The sequence below is a fragment of the Scleropages formosus genome, chromosome 18 (assembly GCF_900964775.1).
Source record: "Scleropages formosus chromosome 18, fSclFor1.1, whole genome shotgun sequence".
Classification (NCBI taxonomy): Eukaryota; Metazoa; Chordata; class Actinopteri; order Osteoglossiformes; family Osteoglossidae; genus Scleropages; species Scleropages formosus.
Window position 1 is genome coordinate 22936011 of NC_041823.1, and position 20335 is coordinate 22956345.

At 40.4% G+C, this 20335-nt stretch overlaps 1 protein-coding gene across 1 annotated transcript; it reads left to right on the forward strand.

The window, feature by feature from the left end:
* The first annotated feature begins 1568 nt into the window (after positions 1 to 1568).
* hpn (hepsin) lies at positions 1569 to 19639 on the forward strand. The gene is made up of 13 exons (XM_018727033.2): positions 1569 to 1888; positions 2333 to 2412; positions 10214 to 10312; positions 10687 to 10728; positions 11210 to 11339; positions 13284 to 13403; positions 13529 to 13569; positions 14080 to 14245; positions 14431 to 14627; positions 15758 to 15853; positions 16225 to 16367; positions 16677 to 16841; positions 17787 to 19639. Exons 2-13 carry the CDS (start codon positions 2394 to 2396, stop codon positions 17829 to 17831), a joined length of 1263 nt encoding a protein of 420 aa, XP_018582549.1. The 5' UTR covers positions 1569 to 1888; positions 2333 to 2393; the 3' UTR covers positions 17832 to 19639.
* Positions 19640 to 20335: the final 696 nt, after the last annotated feature.

The following is a 20335-nucleotide window of genomic DNA, read 5'->3' on the forward strand; positions in this document are numbered from 1 at the left end:
ATTCTGGGTAAGTGAAAGAACAAGGAATAACCACGGTGGAGCCTCTTGAAGTATAGATGCTCTGTTCTGGGAGATGGACATTCCAGTTGCTGGAGATAACACCTGTGTTGTAAAGACACCAAAATACATTAGGCCGAAGATTTCCTTTCCAGGAAGACAAGAAATGAGGAGTGCCCCTTTTGTCCTTTGAATGCTGTGGTAGTTGAACAAGCAACATTACCTAAGAATTTTTAGGGGATTGGTCTTACCAGGCAGGATCAGCATGGTCCACAGATGGAAACTCATTTTCGACCGTTCTCCCTCAGATCGCACCATAAGTAATCGGTCTGGTTGACTCACAGATCAGAGAGGGAACACCCCTGGCTTCTTCTTTTTCAGTTTCAGCCTACATTTTAAAGGAACTGGTTCTAAGGAAACAGTAGTTACCAAGAAACATAAGTGAATGTTCTGGAGGGAAAAGATTGACAGCACAAAACAATGGTCTTAATGGAGATAATAATAATAATAATAATACACACACACACACACACATTTTCAGAACCGCTTGCCCCATATGGGGTCACGGGGAACCGGAGCCTACCCGGTAACACAGGGGGTAAGGCCGGAGGGGGAGGGGACACACCCAGGACGGGACGCCAGTCCATGGCAAGGCACCCCCAGCAGGACTCGAACCCCAGACCCACCGAAGAGCAGGACTGTGGTCCAACCCACTGCGCCACTGCACCCCCTGTAATAATAATAATAATAATCCCAAATTTGTTTTGGTTCTGGGGGGTGCGGTGGCGCAGTGGGTTGGATGGGGTCCTGCTCTCTGGTGGGTCTGGGGTTTGAATCCCACTTGGGGTGCCTTCCGATGGACTGGCATCCTGTCCTGGGTGTGTCCCCTCCCCCTCCAGCCTTGCACCCTGAGTTGCCAGGTTAGGGTCCAGTTCCCCGTGACCCTGTATGGGACAAGCGGTTCAGAAAGTGTGTGTGTGTGTGTGTGTGTGTGTGTGTGTTTTGGTTCTGTTTGTCAATCAAATGTGCTCTCCTGTTGCATCTGTCCTGCCTATGTGGTTGCCTCCGCACCACAAATGGCTAAAAGTCTAAGGGACCTTGGCAGGAAAGCTCTGAAGTAGCAGCACCAGTAGGTTAGTGTGTTACTACATGTGCTCAACTGTTTAGCCAAAGCAGCAAACCACGTTTGAGAATTATTATCCACAGTGATGGCAAGGAAGTTGAGTTGAGTTTTTGAGATATTTTACAAACAAATAAAATATTATCTGCAGCACTGATCTGTTTACTCCAAAAGACACGAAACCCTTCAGGCACAACAGTTGGTGGTTTAACGTTGTGCGTCGCTTTGGAGAAAAGCGTCAGGTAATTGAGTAAATGTAAGTGAAATACAATGAATAAACGTAAGCAGTAAGGGAAATACAGTACAGGCAAGTGTTTTACATGTGGTGGAAGGGGAAGGACGTCGCTGCGCACAGGCAAGCGAGACACCTGTCCTTCTGAGAGCGGTGTAACGTCACGGGTCTCTCGAGCGTGAAAGGGGCGCGCGCAGGTGGAGCCATCGAATCCCGTCGCGCGCCCTGTCGTGTGACGAGCAAACGAGGGGATTTTCTCCTCCTCCCCCGTTGTCCTAGTCGTCGTCAGGTCTCACGGGTTCACACACCGAATGCCCAATTTGTAGGACAGAAGAAAGAGGCTCTGACGGAATACAGCACTGACACTGGATATTTAACTCTGGCTCAGTTCACACCCGTGCTGACTTTGAAATCGTCTTTTCCCCGAGAATCTTCGAAAGTGGGCGTAAAATTGTCCTTAAACTGGCACCTCTTCTAAATTTGTGCTTTTAGCAGACGCGGAAAGGTGTAACGCGGTACACTACTTCTGCAGTGTGACAGAGTAAGTCCTTTTTCTGTGGAAAATTAGAATTACTAAACTTCTTGGTGCGGAGTTCCTTCACACTTGAGGCCTGTGTCACTAACTTTGCTGTGTGATGTTTTACACAACAAAACGGCGGAAAAAAGTTTTGTAAGTTCTAACACTAAGTAAAAGTAAGTTTAATTATGTGAGTAATTTACGTCACACGTCACGTGTGTATCGTGTGCATATATATGTGTATATATTATATTTGTATATGTAATACACATACACACACATAAATATATATATAAAGGTGTAAAAATCTTGAAAAAAATCATTTCATAAACTCTTATTGCTTGTAACGTCCACTGATACTTGCATCTACTTTGTCCTTTTGCCCTCTGATCTATTTAATTTATTTAACCCATCTTTGACCACAGAAGCAGAACTTCCATATTTTCAGTGTTGCTTTGGTTTTCAGCCACCCCTCCAGTGGTCTCTTTGGCGGAAAGTGAAGTTCAGTTCTTTCCATTTCACCTGAGATGTCAGAGAAGAAGAAGAGTAAGTGTCTCAGACACATTTCGACAAACTGCGCTTTCGTCTCCCTGTCGCTGTCAAGTCAGATGTTAAACATTAATGGGGTTGGCTGCTGTCTCCTGTGTGATCTATTTAATGTGTGTGTGTTCAGTGCTTTGAATTCTTTGGGGTTCTCTGTAGGAACTTCTAGTGAACCTCTATGTGGTCCCCTGTGTGAGGACAAAGTGTGAGGTGACTATTCAGTGAAATTAAACATGGTGTTAATGGATGTGCACCACCTGTCCAGTACAACACTTAGCTGTTTACCAGGTTGAGTCACTTCTTGCTTTGTTTGCTTTAATCCTGGCTGTTTAACAAAGTCCCAAACACGTGTTGTACACGTCTTCATCCACTAAAACAGACACTGACCATTAAGGTCATACGATCTTGTCCCATCATAGCAGTTAATCTACCTTGGCTGAGTGGAACTGGTGGGCTGGTGCTCATGTTTGCTTATGAAGGAAGTTCTTGAATGAGAGCTACCTTGATAATTGGTGTTTCTCCTTGAAATTTTTTTTTTACTAAACATTCTGTCTATATGTAATTTATTGCTGCATAAATTTAATTCAGCATTTTTTGGAAGTAAATTAAAAGTATATGGAGAAATAAAAGAGAAATACCAACTAATTCACATAGAGGTGTTTTACATCTACATTAATTGGTTTAGCTGATGCTTTTCTTCTAGGTAGAATAAATTTGGGATTCATACAACTTTATATCGTACTGTTGTCTTCCTAACTGCTGTGTTTCTTGAACATAATCATCTAACTGCTGACTGTCAGCCCTGACAAAGTCAAGTACCAATTCTGAGCTATACTTATAAATATTGTTTCTCTCTAATACAAATAAACTAAGGATGCTGTTTTTTTCTTTGTATTTCTATATAATTTACTAAATGGAAAAGGTCAGTGGGATGCTTTAAGCTATTTAGATCATTGAGGAAGAGGATTTATTATGAATAAACCATTATAATTTATATTATTTATATTTCTCTAAATATTTAGCAGGGGTGATCATGTAACACAAGAAGTTTCAGAGTGACCAGATATTGCAGTTCATTTGAATTACAGTTTATTCGAATTATCATACAAAAACTTTTATAGTAATAAAGTATATTTCCATGCTAAATGTGTCAGATTAATCAACCTGTATTCCCTAATTTTAGCAGAAACACAATCTGAGTTTTGCTTTAACAGTTTTTTTTGGGAACAAGTCAAACATTTTGTTAAAGGAATTTTAAATAGTTGAATGGACACCTTTCCTCTAAGTATGTGTCCCATTACATTCCTGGAATGAACGTATGACAAAGCCTGGCAGAGCTTTATACTTACAACACAGCTGAGATGTTGCCAAGAATATTCTATGAAAATGTATTGCAAAATGGTAGATTATGTTATTGATCTTGGAAGTTTTGTTCCTGAATGTTGAGCATGGTACAGACGTGGAAAACTAACTACAGAAAAATTTCTTGATTTCTTTGCAGTGTTGCAGAAATTATTTAAACCTTCTGCTTCCATAAAAGAAATAGAATATCAAATTCTTAATTTAAAGATGCAGTATGGGGATTTTTCAGTGTTTTGTATAGAATGTGAGTTGTAAGTCTGTTTTTGGAGAGGGGGGCAGGTGAGTTCTGTCTGACCTGAGCAGTCTCCAGTTGAGAGGTCAGAATGTCTCTCCTTCACAGTGGAGTCTGTTTCACCTGAGCTCAGGTGAAACAATGGTATCATTTGTTCTCCTGACGACTGAGTCCAGGAATGCTAGAGAAAATGCTGGAAACTGCCAGCAATTAGATGTCCAAGAATGAAAGGAGAGCTGAAAGCAGCGCCCGGAAGTGACCCCCCCCCCCCCCACAACAGTAGTCACCAATGAAACAGTTTCGAATGAGGGAGTTGTGGAATGTACTGATGTTAAATTTTGTGCATGTTTGTTTATGATTATTTGTGACATTCACCATTATTAAAACTCTACATTGTAGTTAGCTTCCATCAACCAAGGCGATGTCTTAAAAATGTTGCAAATTTTAAAGAAATAATACCAGTGAATTTAGAAACACCACAGGAAAAACTAAAATTCAGTTTATTCTGTTCAATTCAATTTATTTTTATAGTGCGCTCCTCTCACACAGTGACACAGAGTGCTGTGATTCCAGAAAAAATATCCTGGAAAAACTGATAAGAGAAATAAAAAAGCATCATAATGTAATAGACTGATATTGTTAATTTCAGCATTTTTGCCTTTTTTACCAGTTGTTGTTTGCTTTGTAATTATAAGGTGGCAGCATAGTGGTGCAGTGAATAGTGCTCACAGCACCAGCATTGTGTGGTTGGATATGGGTTTGATTACTGCTCAGTCTGTGTGGAGTTTGCATGTTGCAAAGAGGTGTTTCAGTTGAACAGACGACTCTAAATTGTCCTTAGAATGTGTATTACATTGCTCTCCTGGACAGATGAGTGTATCTTTATAGGGAGTTTACTGTATTGTCTCTAGCTCTCCAAATCACCTTGGACAAAGGTGTTATTTAAACAGTACACAGTTGCAGTCACTCTACATTGGTCTGCTTAATGAAAATGGTTCCTTCTCACTCTTTATTTGATGTTTATGGCTTAGTGGTAAATATGACTTTGAACAAATCAAGTTGTGCCATAGGATACACTGTAAATTGTTCGATTAAATATTAAGTTGACAGTATTACTGTGAACACAAAGTTGAATAATGCATACGTCCCTCCAGCTCACCAGTCAGTTAGGTTCTGTGAAAAGCCAAGATAAAAATATAAGGAATAAAAAATACTCTGTAATAGTTTGGGGGATGTGGTGGCGCAGTGGCTCAGTGGGTTGGCCTGGGTCCTGCTCTTCCGGGGGTCTGGGGTTTCAGTCCCGCTTGAGGTGCCTTGCAGCGGACTGGTGTCCTGTCATGGGTGTTTCCCCCTCCTCCTCCTGTGTTGCCAGGTTAGGTTCCAGCTCCCCGCGACCCCGTATGGGACAAGCAGTTTCAGATGATGTGTGTGTGTGATAGTGTAGAGTCCTGGTGGACTGCTGTATCCTGGAAATAGGACACAGGGGAATACACCCTGGACATGACATTTATTTATTGCTGTGTATCAGTTTTATTATTTCTTTATTAACTTCAAACTAAAGTAATTTTTTTTTTTTAATTCGCTGAAAATAAATGTATCATCTCGACAACCTTCCATTTAATCCCGTTGAACGATTTATCACATAAATATGTTCAGTGTTTGTGAGGTTTGGCCACATTCAGCTTTCTTTATTATCTACATAATCAGGATAGGCTTAATAAAACATTTTTATTTGATTTGTTGAAGGTTTGGATAATGTCAAAAAAAACCTTGGGGCATACCTGTGATAAAAGGATAGCGTAATAGGAGATAAGGGTAGATGTCGAATATTGCACAGATTTTTTCCGTACAACATTGCACACATTACACTTTTTTATTTAACCTTTAATATTGGACTCCACATCTGTATTTTGCTGTCCTGTTTTGGACAATGTTCTGAGATCCCTGTTGAGTGTTGAGCAAGATTTAGTGGTTCTGAGTGAGAGAACTACATTGGATCCAGAACCAGAAACCTTTGTGCTCTTGGCTTTGGACTTTTTGTGTGGATGACCACCAAGCAGCCAGAGGTAGAGGAATATAGCAGTCTGGCTGGAGCAAATCAAGCCCACAAAAGACAGAAGTTTTAGAAAATGGAACTGTGAACGAAATAAAATATAACATGCATAGATATTTTGGGAAATGTTTCTATCTTGGGGGTGCAGTGGCGCTGTGGGTTGGACCACTGTCCTGCTTTCCGGTGGGTCTGGGGTTCAAGTCCCGCTTGGGGTGCCTTGTGACGGACTGGCGTCCCGTCCTGGGTGTGTCCCCTCCCCCTCCGGCCTTACGCCCTGTGTTTCCGGGTAGGCTCCGGTTCCCCGCAACCCCGTATGGGACAAGCGGTTCTGAAAGTGTGTGTGTGTGTGTGTGTGTGTTTCTATCTTCAAACAACCATTACTCAAATATGCATAACACAAGAAACCTCTGTAATTAGTTGCTCAGATGAAATTTTTTAGAAATATGTTAATATTTTACCCATTTGTAACAGCTGAGCATTGCACTGGAATTCAGGGTAATTCAGGGTAATTGCATTGCTCAAGGTACTACAGCACAAGGGGGTGTGGCTTGAAGCTGTAGACTTCTAATCTCAAGTCCATGTTCTTATAGTCCTTAACAGTTACACAACCAAAGTGCAAGCAGGACTGAACAACGAAGAGGCAGCGGTGATCTGGTTTACTGGCGTAGTATAGGTCAGTTATAACAACCACCTCGCTCTGTCATGCTGGGCTCTCCTTTTTGGTGACTCACTTTCTTGTCATGGGTGCTGAAGAATAACGGTTTGTCTGTAGTCTTTTCAGGAGGCTCTGTCACTACAGATGTGTGTGCTGACCAGTTTGAAAGAAACCTGCCCCTTGGTATGGAATAAAATTTGAAGATAGATTATTTTAAGTTTTGCAACTAAAACAAATCAAGCTATACTACTGAAAAAGATGCCAAAAACCGTGTGTTTGCAGGCTTCTCTTTATTTGTGTACCAACTGAACTCGTTAGTATTTCTTTTTGCTTACGTGTTGCTTACCTTTGCCCCTCATTTCATTTTGAATCTTTTTTTATTAGTTTTATGAACAACACAGGGCCACAACAACATACAGGTAGAGAGAGTACTCCAAGAAACTGCAAATATGTCCACATACATGAGTGAGTGAGGACTCAAGGTCAAAAGGTTAAAATACTCATATATCACAGATATACAGAGGGAAGTTGTGGTGCACACCACAGCTTTAAAATACATTTCCTTGCCATAACACCATTAAAACAGAATGTAGGTTATGATTTAACAAGAAAATAGCTTTTTTAAAGGTTTTTGGGATGGTTACATGTACCCCAGTTCAGTATGTGTCTTTTCACATTCCTATAACAGTTGTGTCAAAATGCCGGGAGAAGCTGTGCATTTAAAGCACAGCTGAGATTTCATGGGGAACATCCTGTGAAGGTACACTGGAGTGAGGTATATTCTCTGGATGAGTCTGAAGTTTAGTTCTGGATGCTGAGGAAGGTGCAGGCAGGGAAGACTTCAACACATATCAATGACCATTGATGATGATCACTGAAGGACAAGTCAAGGTCCTGTTCCCAAGACTCCCTTGGTGCTTCATAAGAGCCAGAGGTTACACTTGGTAAAACATATAAAATACAGGTTTGATCCCTGGAGTCATTTGGTGCCATGAGCTGTTTCTTGACTTTAGCTCATTCTTTCCGTAGTCTAGTCTCCTTTTCTAGGGCTGTAATAATGTCTTGTATTTCTAGGTATTTATAGAAGCCTGTACTGGGGAGGTCAAAGTTATTCTTAGGATGATGAAGCTCACCATTTTTGATCTAAAATAAAAAAAAAAAAACATATTGAAAGCTCCTTCAGACAACCAGTTCTGGAGCCAAATTTGATTGATGTTGGGGGGATATCTGGGTTGAGGGTAACATAATGAAAGGAAGGAAAACATAATGATAACCTGTTCAGAATTCCTAGGTTTCTCTCCAAAAAGCACCTTTTGGATAAAGATGGGACCTTATGAAATTTCTGAATGAAAACCAAACATGCTAACAGTCTTGGGTAGCATGAACTAGACACCATAACAACTCATAGAGAATCCAATGTAGCCTGCAACCAATTAGTCGTTTCTTTAATTTGTGAAGCCCATGAGTGAAATATCATATTTGGTACAAAAGCTCAGCTCCTGAATCTTTACGGCTCCCCTTTTTCACACTGTGTTATCAGTGTGTGCTGTCAGTGTTTTCCGTCGTTTGATTATGTTCTTGCACTGAAATGCTGATGTATTCAGATTGTAGTTCTTAGGGGTAAAATTGTTATCGTTCTGTGTCGCCAAAAGCAGGCAACCTCATTGACAAGTTTATTTCTTACAAAATAGTCAGCCAATTGTCTTAGTTTTCTGATCATTAATCAAACATATTATCAGCATAAAAAGTCTGAGCTTTTAGTTTATATGATTTCCAGTCTTGATTGAAGTTCATTTTCTTCTAAGGTATGAACAAAGGATCACTGCTATGTGATGCCTCACTAAACATTGTTACTCCATGTTTGTGACCATGTCTCCTTTTAAGACACTTTTTGTCTGCATCAAGGAACAAAATTTTATGTTAATTCACCGAATTTACTTTGCTTCACTACACCTGCATAGGATATTTCCATTAACACATCAGCTGTTGTGATGGTAGAGTGGGTTTGGCCAGGGCTTGCTGACAGGTTGGTCTGGAGGTCAAGTCCTGCTTGGTGTGCCTTGCAACAGACTGGCATCTTGCGGTTGTGTGAGTTGCCCCCCCTGTGCCCTGTCTAGCTATATTAGGCTCTGGCTCACTGTGACGGTGCTTGGGACAAGCAGCTTCAGGCTGTGTGTGTGTGTGTGTGTGTGATATCACCTATATAGGCAGAAGCTGTAAGGTCAGTCTTTGGCACCTTAATCTGTATTTTTTGGAATATTATAAAATAAAAGCTTATTTGAACATTGTTTATTAAAAGATCATTTTAAATTTTCATTTTCTTCCTTTTATATATACACACACACACACACACATTTTCAGAACCGCATGTCCCTGACGGGGTCACGGGGAACCGGAGCCTACCCGGTAACACAGGGCGTAAGGCCGGAGGGGGAGGGGACACACCCAGGACGGGACGCCAGTCCGCCGCAAGGCACCCCAAGCGGGATTCGAACCCCAGACCCACTGGAGAGCAGGACTGTGGTCCAACCCACTGCGCCACCGCACCCCCCCTTTTATATATATGCAAGTGTATTTGATAAAAATATGGAACATATACTGATTGCTTTTACATATCTGAAAAGAAAATATATTTGCTCACTCACATTTATGTTTACATTCATTTAACAGATACTTTTTTCAAAGCAGTATGCATCTCATGCCAGAAGTTCCTTCTACAAATATGTGGTTGACTTACATAATTTAGTTCCATAGGAAGGGTAACCTTTAACCAGTATCATTATTATAGCAAATTTTGGAAGACTCGGTCACCTTTTCGGAATCTAGTAATGCTGTGTCACCACTTCAGCTAAATATTTCTAACCTTATGCAGCTGTCCTGTATTTACTTCTGTCTGTATGCTGCAATGCTTTAAAAAATAATTTTTAAAAAAGTTAAAAACAATGTTTTGTTTTTAATTTTTATGGTTTTTGTGTATCAATGAATAATGACGTTGGCTAAGAAAATTTTGAGACACTAAGTCCAGATCAATAAATTTAATTTTCCATTATTTTTTACAAGGAAAAATACACCCCACTCATTTACTTTTAAGACACAGTTTTTCAGTCAGTATTAAAAATAATATAGTGAGAATCCTTGTAAGCGACTGGATGGTAAGAACTGGTCTTGTTATTTAGATTGGAATTTATTTTTGGAACTTTTATGTGACAGATTGACAAGGGAATCAAACCCTGTTGAGTGTGGTACAGAATGACAATTTGTGTGGGCCACAAAAGGCACCACCAGCAGATAGTTTGCTTTAGAGGAAAGTCTCGGACTTTGGACTATTGATCTCACTGTCCTGTTGCTTTCTCGGCAGCATGACACATTGTGGCCTGTGCTATGCTTGTGGTTGAATGTCCTTTCCTCCCCCCCAGTGCCTGTGTGTGCATACCTGGCCTATGGGAATAATGAAGAGTATGGGTATCGGTGTTCATCAGTAAAGCATGTTTTACTCTTGCAGAAGTTCCAGGGATGGCCTTCTTGACCCCGTGCAGAGCAGCTGCTATCTTTTTGTCTGCATTTCTGCTGGCTGGAATTGGAGCTGCAGTCTGGGCTATTGGTGAGGAAAAGTAACCTCAGTCTCTATACAGAAGCTGTACCCACTGGTCAGGCAATTCTGAGAAGCAGTAAAATCCACATGTTTAGCTCCTGTTTTTGCTCTCTTGATTTACATGTAAAATTTATGCCATCTATTCAGTTTCATCATAGTAAGAATTGTATGCAGTAGTGTGTACAGTATGTGTACCTCTACTTTTACTGTTAATAAATTGACAACTGAAGGAACATACTGTTAACTGCTAGTACAAGTCGGTGTGGTTTAAGGATAAAAATTCAGTAAATGGGCTTTTGGTTAGATCCTGTAAAAAGCAAATATGAAATGTGTGCAATTGCCTATACATTTAGGGTGATGAAATAATATATTTTTGTCTCCAGTAACATTTTTGATCAAGCCAGAAGACACTGGTTTATATGATGGTAAGTCAATGTAATTATTTAATTTCTGTTGATGTAAGGCTTGGTGTCATTTACATTTATTCATTTAGCAGACACTTTTGTCCAAAGCGACATACATCTCAGCAAAAGTACAATTTGCATTGCATTAAGGGAAGGAGACAGCTGCAGACATGAAAGTCACAAGCAAACCTAGTTTGTTACCTACCACTTGCTGCACCAAGGTTCATCGTTTGAGTAGGTACATAAAACACAGGATAGACAAATCCCGATACCCTCCCACCATTTTTTTTTTAATATTATAAGATACACAAATAAGCAAGTACAATGCCAGAGTAGTGGCTGAATAAAGGTTGTATCTGGGGATGCTCATGGAGTTACGATGCGTGAACAGTTACACTGTAAATCAGCTGGAGAGATCTTGAGTTTGACTCACCTCCTTGTCTTAAGTCCCTTCACTGCTCCACTAGACAGTTGAGAGTGGTTCTCTCTGGTCTGCCACCAGTCCAGGTGACCTCAGCCGATCTCCGCCTTACTGTATTTGACCGCACCCAAGACAGGTGGAGGTTCGTCTGCTCATCCAGTTCCAATGAGCTGCTAGCTAACATCAGCTGTGAGGAGATGGGCTTTGTCAGGTAAAGCGAGCAGCACAGTGTATGTCTTGTGTCTGAACCCTCTAATAATCACGCCTCTTTTGTCTTTCTGTTCTACATTTTCTTTCTTTCTTCTTCTGTTTTATATTCGCTTTTGTGATAATCATATTTGTCTTTCAATGACTGTTGAATGAAAAGATCAGTTGTAATGTTTACTGCTCTGCAGATGTGGGTAGAGTATTCAAACACAGTACACGAATATTGTCACTCTGGTGAAAAAATACCCTATAGTTACTTTGTTACTTTCAAGTTAAGCTTGTTAATATTCTCAATCACTAGGAATGTTAGTAGTGTAAATTTAGTTTTAACTCATGGAAAATATATCCACACATCTTTTCAATGAAATCAGATATCTTTGCAGGTCTAGCCCCAACGCTATCAGTTGAACATTATTATAGGCCAACATTTGTCATAACATTGTCCTGGGTGCAGTCTTTCAGTACACGGTAAGTCACCAAAACTGAATAAAGTTTAATTCACAAAAATTACAATATCTGTGCACTGTCAATGCTGACTTTCACAGTGTCTAGTTTATCAGGCACGTGCAACTAGCATTTTGCTATGCTATGCTCCATCCCCATGACTGAGAGACGGAGACCAATTGAGCACTCGATCTAACATCACCATTGCAGTTACATGCTTTCATGATTCACTTAGTCAGAGAAACCACCAGAGGGACCTAAACCCTCATTTGGTGAGAACTATCTAACTCCCAGGTGGTAACTATGGACAGTGTTTCAAGTCCCCAATCCACCTGAACTGAATGTCTTTGGATTGTGGGAGGAAACAGGAGCACCCAGAGGAAACCCACACAAACACAGGGAGAACATGCAAACTCCACACAGACTGAGCAAACCCATATTTTCTCAAACCACCCAAACACTATGAAGCAGCTTCCCAGTGTCATCCACTAGCATAATAACACATTGTCTGAACCACTTGTCCCATACGGGGTAGCAGAGAACCAGAGCCTAACCCAGCAACACAGGGCATAAGGCTGGAGGGGGAGGGGACACATGTCTGTCAGAAGGTACCCCAAGCAGGACTCAAACCCCAGACCCAGAACCACCAGAGAGCAAGACCCAGTCCAACCCACACACACACACACACACACACACACACACACACACACACACACACACACACACACACACACACATTTTCTGAACCGCTTGTCCCATACGGGGTTGTGGGGAACCAGAGCCTACCTGGCAACTCAGGACGTAAGGCCGGAGGGGGAGGGGACACACCCAGGACAGGACACCGGTCTGCCGCAAGGCACCCCAAGCGGGACTCGAACCCCAGACCCACCAGAGAGCAGGACCCGGTCCAACCCGCTGCACCACCGCGCCCCCTGCTGTGGGAACTACTTACCAAATACATAATTTAAAAAATAATGAAGACCTGTTCAACTCTTATACAGTTTTCTCATAATACAAAAACATATTGTTAATGTATTAAATAGTACAATGTATTAAAAATTTTTTGTTCCTGTGTTCCCTTCCTGCCACATGAATGAACTACTTTGTCAATCAGGATGGGATGAGATAACTTAAATTCTAATTTGATAGCACTTAAATGATGATTTGTCTCACTGCTAGTGAGATTTGCCCATAAAACCAGCAAAGAAGTGATCAGTGAAGAGACATTTCTAATGTTTCATAGTGAAAGCGTGTGAGTGACTGTGATTGACAACTGGTTAGCAGTAATACTGACTTGACTGTTTGTGAGGAGAAAAAGTTAAAACATTAAATGTTGAAAAAGTCCAAAGAATGAAAAACTGCTTAGAAGAGTACAATTTCTCCTAAAACTTACTTAAGCACAAGTAACAGAGTAAATGTACCAGTGTATTACCCACCTCTGCTGCTCTGATATTAATGGCCTTGATCTAGTAGTAAATGCAGCACCTCTCCGTTTTTATTCCAGGGCTCTCAACCATTCGGTATACAGTTTCCTTGAAGGTAGCAATGACTCTGAGGATTACTTTTGTGTGGATGTGGAGCAACTAACTTACGGAAAAAAGATCAGGGAGGCCCTTTCGCCTTGGTAAGGCATTTCAGTCACAGATTTTTGACATTACACCCTGCTTATCCTATCAAAAGGGAAACTAGAACACTTTAGTTAAAAGGATGTTTCAGTTATCAAGGCTTTTTTGATCCCTGTGTTTGCAGCAAATGTGAGATCGGGCAGGTGCTGACAGTGCAGTGTCAAGGTTAGTATTTATTTCACTTTCTCCGAATTGCTTTGACTGTTCTTCTTTTCAGGTTCTTCAAATCCATGATGTTGCTTCCTTTCTTGGTTTTCAATTTTCCTGATTTTGTTGTGTCACCTCCAGCTGTAGTATCCTTGAGCAAGGTACTTGCCCTGAATTGCTCCAATAAAAAATTACCCAGCTGTATAAATGGGTAAATAATTGTAAATACCTTAACATTGCAAGTTGCTTTTGAGAAAGGTGTTAGCTAAATGAACGTACGTAAAATGTATGTAAAGGTGTCAATTTTTTCATATTGTAGTAGTTCACCCACTGTCACTCAGTCTTTTATTTTCTTGTTACTTTCTAATATTCCTTCTTCATCCTCTCCTGTACTGCTTTGATATACTGATCTTTGTCTCCTTCTCTGTGGTTTCTCTGTCTACTGTCCAACACCCTCATCTGGCCTTTCCATCTTTCAACACCCCTTGCCCCCTTATCCAAAACCTCCTCACCCAAATTTCTTCATAGACTGTGGCCGCCGCAGTCTGATAGTGGATCGCATTGTTGGGGGGTTGGATGCACGGCAGGGCAGCTGGCCCTGGCAGGTGAGCCTGCAGTATGACGGAGTACATCAGTGTGGAGGCTCCATCATTTCTGACCGCTGGATCGTTAGTGCCGCACATTGCTTCCCAGAGTGAGTTCATTCCCAGTTCCTTTCTGTGCTGTCAGTTTGACTGCCTGTATTTTAACAGGAACTTGGTTTGCCATTTAGTGCGTTTTTTTTTATTGGAACCACGGCAGTAGTCTGGCAAGTATTCTTATTTTTCCTGTAATAAGTGCCTCATTTATCATTATGACCATTTTTAAATACCTCCCCAGGCGGTATCGGCATGTGGGTCGATGGAGAGTCCTTCTTGGTTCCATTTACAAGGCCCCCACTCATAACAGTGTGCACATTGCAGAGGTACAAACAGTGGTCTTCCACAGCAGCTACCTGCCTTTTGTAGACCCCAACGTCGATGACAACAGCCGCGACATTGCAGTACTGGCACTCACAAATCGGCTGCAGTTCACAGGTGAAGTCTTCTAAACTGGCATATGCCACCATAACAAGTGTTCCCATTCTCTGTAGGCTGAACAAGGGCACCACAGGCCAGATAAAATGTAATACTATCCACTAAGGTAATCCAACACAAAGAGAACCAGCATAAAATATTTTCCTTCTGTCTGCAGTGTCAGGCTGTTTTCATGTGGTTTATATATGGTCAAGTGTTCCCTTGTTCAGGTATACAAAAAATGTGACGGTAATAAATGATGAGATCTGATAATTTAAAAAAATTGTGATTTTCTTCTCAGAACAATTATAGAGGCATGTGAGATGAGTAAAGATCAAAAGTTCTTCAGTAACTATCAGGAATGGTTGGAAAGAGGGTGGAAGAAAGGGAAGCATTTTTAAAATCCTCCTATCAGGTTTCTGGTCAAGCAATGGGAACAAAGACACTCTTTTGTGTTTTGTGCAGGATGGTAAGCTCAACCTACAAGGCTGGTGAAAAGCACATGTAAATGGAGGAAGATCCTTGTTTTTACAGTTTTCTTTTTTCTTATGGTCAGTTCTCTAGTGGACAGGAATGATCCAGACTGTTTTCAGTGAACAGAGAGATTCTAGAAAAGAGACATTTGGTTCCCCAATAAGAAACCCAAATATTATGCCCTGGGCTGGAGTGGAGCAAGTGCAATAGAAATGTCATTATGTAGAACACAATTTAGCAATACTTCTTGTGCTTACTGATCATTGCACAAAGATAAATAGATTACTGGCTTGTACCAGCAGGTAAGTAAACAGCATTTTGGCCTTAGTGCTGGTACTAATGATAGAAATGTAATCAAGGTAAATTGTGCGTAGTTATTTTAATGTAGAGAAATGTGTCAAATAAGATCATACATTTGGCTTGCTGCAGACAAGGCATATTTTAAGAACCTAAGTTGAAAACATTTTTGCTGACATATCTGAAGGATGTAATTTGTTTTCTGTCTGCTGGCATGCCCAGGAAGTCTGGGTTTTTGGCAGCATTGGTAAGTCTCCTTGGTTGTCTGCATGCCTGCTTGAGTACTGCCAAAGCAGTTTCACATGCTGGTGTCATCAGTGCCATCATGGTGACGGACATTCTGGACCTGACACTTTGTCCCAATTCTTGGTCTGTGACAGAATACATTCAGCCAGTGTGTCTTCCTACCTATGGTCAACGTTTGATTGATGGACAAATGGGAACTGTGACGGGCTGGGGAAACACAGAGTACTACGGTAGGTGGGGAACAGCGTGATTCACACTAGTCCTTTTCCCAGAAATTACATGGTTTTTTTAACGGTCATTGCTGGATGAAAGCCAATTATAGTTTCTTAATCAAGCGACTTTTGAACTTTTTAGCTGGGAAATGGATGCAGTGCCAGAACTTGTCCAACGGTCATACTAAACTAAGAAAATCAATAGTTATTTGGGAGTGACTTCTGGAGTTCAACTTGGTCATTCATGTCACAAATTTCATTCCTCTGCATATCTCATGTTCAAACTGGCCATATTTTATTATAGCAACCCATTTTTAAAACAGTGTAAATAGTACAATACTGCACACAGGTCTAATGTGGACACATGTTATCTGTTTGTGTTCTCTTAGGCCAGCCTTCAGAGGTGCTTCAGGAAGCCAATGTACCCATCATCAGTGATGCTGTCTGTAATGCCCCTGATTACTATGACAACCAAATCACTACTAGCATGTTCTGTGCTGGATATGAAAAAGGCAGTATAGATGCCTGCCAGGTATGACTCTGTACTTATTACCCTGTACAATAGCCTTTGTCCATTTTAACTGAAACATTTCCAGGATCAGTACAGTACACATGTATTCCATAATTTTCACTAAATAGCATGTATGTCATCGCCGGTAAAGGAAATGACCAATGTGGAGTAATCGGAACAATTTGCAGACTTGGCACTAAGAAAAAAAGGATATATATGAATATATGAGAATGTGCAAAAAGTATTTCTTAAGTTAAAATGTGATGCTTTAATGGTGTGGTGTCACTTGAGGATACTCACTGTGTCTGTTCCTGTCCCTTTCTGAACCAGGGGGACAGCGGTGGCCCCTTTGTGGCTCAGGATACCCTGTCCAAGGCTAGCCGCTACCGTCTTCTAGGAGTAGTGAGCTGGGGCACAGGCTGTGCCATGGCCAAGAAGCCTGGTGTCTACACTAGGGTCTCCCGCTTCCTGCCTTGGATCTCCTCGGCCATGAGGGTAAGGCCTGGACAAGAAATTTCACCAAGCCCACCACAGTAACGAATCTTTTTTCTTTAATCTAGGTGATCATGTTTGTCAGTGGTATTTTTGGACGCACTAACACAACTGCAGTGGAGAGAGATCATGAGGACTTTTGGAGGATCCAGCAGTTAACCACTTAAGCAATTGCTTATGTTAGTTTTCATATGTTAGGCTTAAGATCCCTACATATTTTAGTCATTGTTTGCTGCTTGTCCAGCTTATATCATTTACTTGTTAATTATATGTTTAAGTCTTTTGCCTAGCAGAATCTGTTCTAATGAGTGAAATGCCAAGTTTTAATGAGTAAATTATACGTTCATGTTTTCATTTGATTCTGTGGAAGAAAGTTCTTTGAAAATGTTATGAGGTACAGATGATACCTATGAATTTTTTTCTACAGTACATCAAATGCATGTCAGTTACCTATACAAAACATGCATGCATGTTGTTTTTCAGGGTAAGTCTTTGAAATAGCATCTTTAACTAATGCTAACTAATAAAACTTTAAAAAGAAAAAATGTAATCTTAAACATATATCCCCTTTGCTCACATTAATTATCAATTAAAAGTAATTGATTGCCACTAGGGGGCGCGGTGGCGCAGTGGGTTGGTCCGGGTCCTGCTCTCCGGTAGGTCTGGGGTTCGAGTCCCGCTTGGGGTGCCTTGCAATGGACTGGCGTCCCGTCCTGGGTGTGTCCCCTCCCCCTCCGGCCTTACGCCCTGTGTTGCCAGATTAGGCTCTGGCTCCCCATGACCCCGAATGGGACAGGTGGTTCAGAAAATGTGTGTGTGATTGCCACTCTCAGTGTAGGACAAACTCTTATTGTCATGAGATAGTATAAAAAAAAAAACACAACAAATCAGCAAATTTTATTGTTCCTGAACTGCTGATTTATACCCTTTAATTTCTTGTTTTCACAGACTTTTGAAAATGTCCCAGGTATGCACAAAATGTCTCGGACATGAAGGCCTCCCTACTTCTGTTATTCTCACTACAGGGACTCTGATAGAGAAACCCCTCTCCCCCAGCCCACCATCTCTTCTCTCAGACCTTCAGCCAGTTCACTGTTGAGACTGTGATAGGGATTAGGGCCTGCCATGGAATGCGTCTTAAAAAATACTTACATGTTCACCATTACTTTATGGTATTTTACAAATACCCCAACAGGTCTTTTATATTAAAAATTAGGGTTTAGGTATTTGTATTAATGTTTTGGTTTACCAATGACACAGTGAGAGTTAAGGTTAGTCTTAGAATTATGCATTCAATCCCAGTTGTTCTTATGGTGAAATCCTCCACAGAAGTTTTAAGTACAAGATCCTTAACCTGATTTTTAGATTTATGCCTAGTTTAAATTTTTTTTTTTTTGGGAACAGGATATTGATCGCTATGTTTTAAATGTTTCATGCATAAGACATTATTTGGCAGATTTCCCCGCTGTCAGATTCCATCAAAACTCTCTGGCTAGTAAGAAGTATAATAATAGATTCCACTCACTGTGTATCTGTATATATAATTAGCAATCATAAATGTAAATGTCCTTATCATAAAGCATGGATTTTTTTTACTGCTCTGCACTCTGTAGTTATGGAAATCCAGCTTGTTGTACAGAAATGTGTGAATGTGGTGTATGATAAAGGGCTGTGACCCTTGTTTTGGTTGTAGATCTTGTAGTCTAGTCATAATTTTGATTTCTATTTTTATAGTGGCTGTCAGACTGTCACTATGTGAAATTTTCTACCAACCTAATATAATAAAATAAAATAATAATATCTTTTGCTTAGTCCTTTGGGAGCATTTTGAATTGTTGTCAGTTTTATTATGTAATTATCATTATCGTAAAAAAAAAAACAAAGTTTTATGAAAATCTTTGGATAGTTTAGTCTTTTCTTCAGGATGAATACAAAGTGAATATGGAAGAAAAAAAGAAGTACATTTCTGTATGTACTGCTATTTTAGGTGGGAGTAATAAGAAAATGAAAAAGCAAATAATTAAATGTGAATGCTTTTATGTTTCATTAACTAAAAGCTACTGAACACATGAAGTATTGATGTTTGAATCAGTATTTGCTCTTGTTATAAATGCTGTAAATACGTAGTGCTTCTAAGTAACAGGGACACAGACTGGAGCGAAATTATTGTCATCTGTTTTGACTTTCCAGCTTCTCTTTTTGCAAAAATAAAACAGAGTGTGGACAGTGCAAGAAATAGGACCTTCTGTAACATTATCCTCTAAGTATCCTAAGCCAAAGGTACACCTGCACTGAGGCCGAAAAAATTGTGTCAATTAAGTGTGTATGAGGTCAGATATTTGTTCAGGCATGCTGGAGGATTTATACAAGTTGGGATGTTATAATAAAAGGTAAGATAAGTGATTCTGACAACAGTAAGAGGATATTAGTACATATACTGTATAACTCCTTGCTGTCCTTAAGGTTCTCATCAGTCTGTTGACTTGCATTCTGTTTTTGATGATATTTCACTGCGGTATGCTGTGGTAACTGGAGAGTCCTTAATGTTCCAAAGGGACAGGCCACATTGCACTGTAATTCACTACTGTTCTCTTGACATGCCTTTGTCAGCTTTCATGGTTTATGATAAAATTAATATTTCTTCTCCCGTTTTACCTCTTTCTAACCCAGTTATGTTCATTTGTTTGTCAATAACTTTGAGTGAAGGACTCGTATATTTATCGTATTCTGGAGAAACTGAGACTATTACAGCAGGTGTAATTATTGAAACCTATTTAGTACTGTTCAGTTTAAATCTGGATTGTTTGTAAAAATATGCAATGTATTGTACTGAAATAAAATTATTGTAATTATTAATCTTTTGGATTTTGTTTTTTGGTTTTGTTTGCCCATCATAACCTGGAATTTGAACATAATTTTCCTCCATACCTGTGCCAGACAGACTGCAACTTATAAGAAAACTTATATTGTCATGGGGCTGGAGCTAGAATGTTTTGAGAATGGACACAAAGGTATGCAAATCATGAACATGCAGTCATATTTAGATTTCCAAGATTTAGTTCTGTGTAATGTTATTTTACATTTAATTTTTTAGCAGATGCATTTCTCCAAAGCAAATTACAATGGATACTATGTAGTGTTACCAGCCCACACACCTTATTCACCAAGGTGACTTACACTGCTAGATACACTGCTTACAATGGGTCACTCATCCATACATCAGTGGAACATATTCTCTCTGTGACACTCACATACTACGGGGAACCTGAACAGCAGTCTTTGGACTGTGGGAGGAAACCAGAGCATCCGGAGGAACCCACACAGACACAGGGAGAACATGCAAACTCCACACAGACTGAGTGGGGATCAAACCCATGTTCTCTCCCACCACCCAGCTGCTGTGAGACAGCAGCACTACTCACTGTGCCACCCCTATTTTGTCAAGGACCAATATATTCTTATAAAACCCAATTAAACAACACTGACGATTTCAAAAA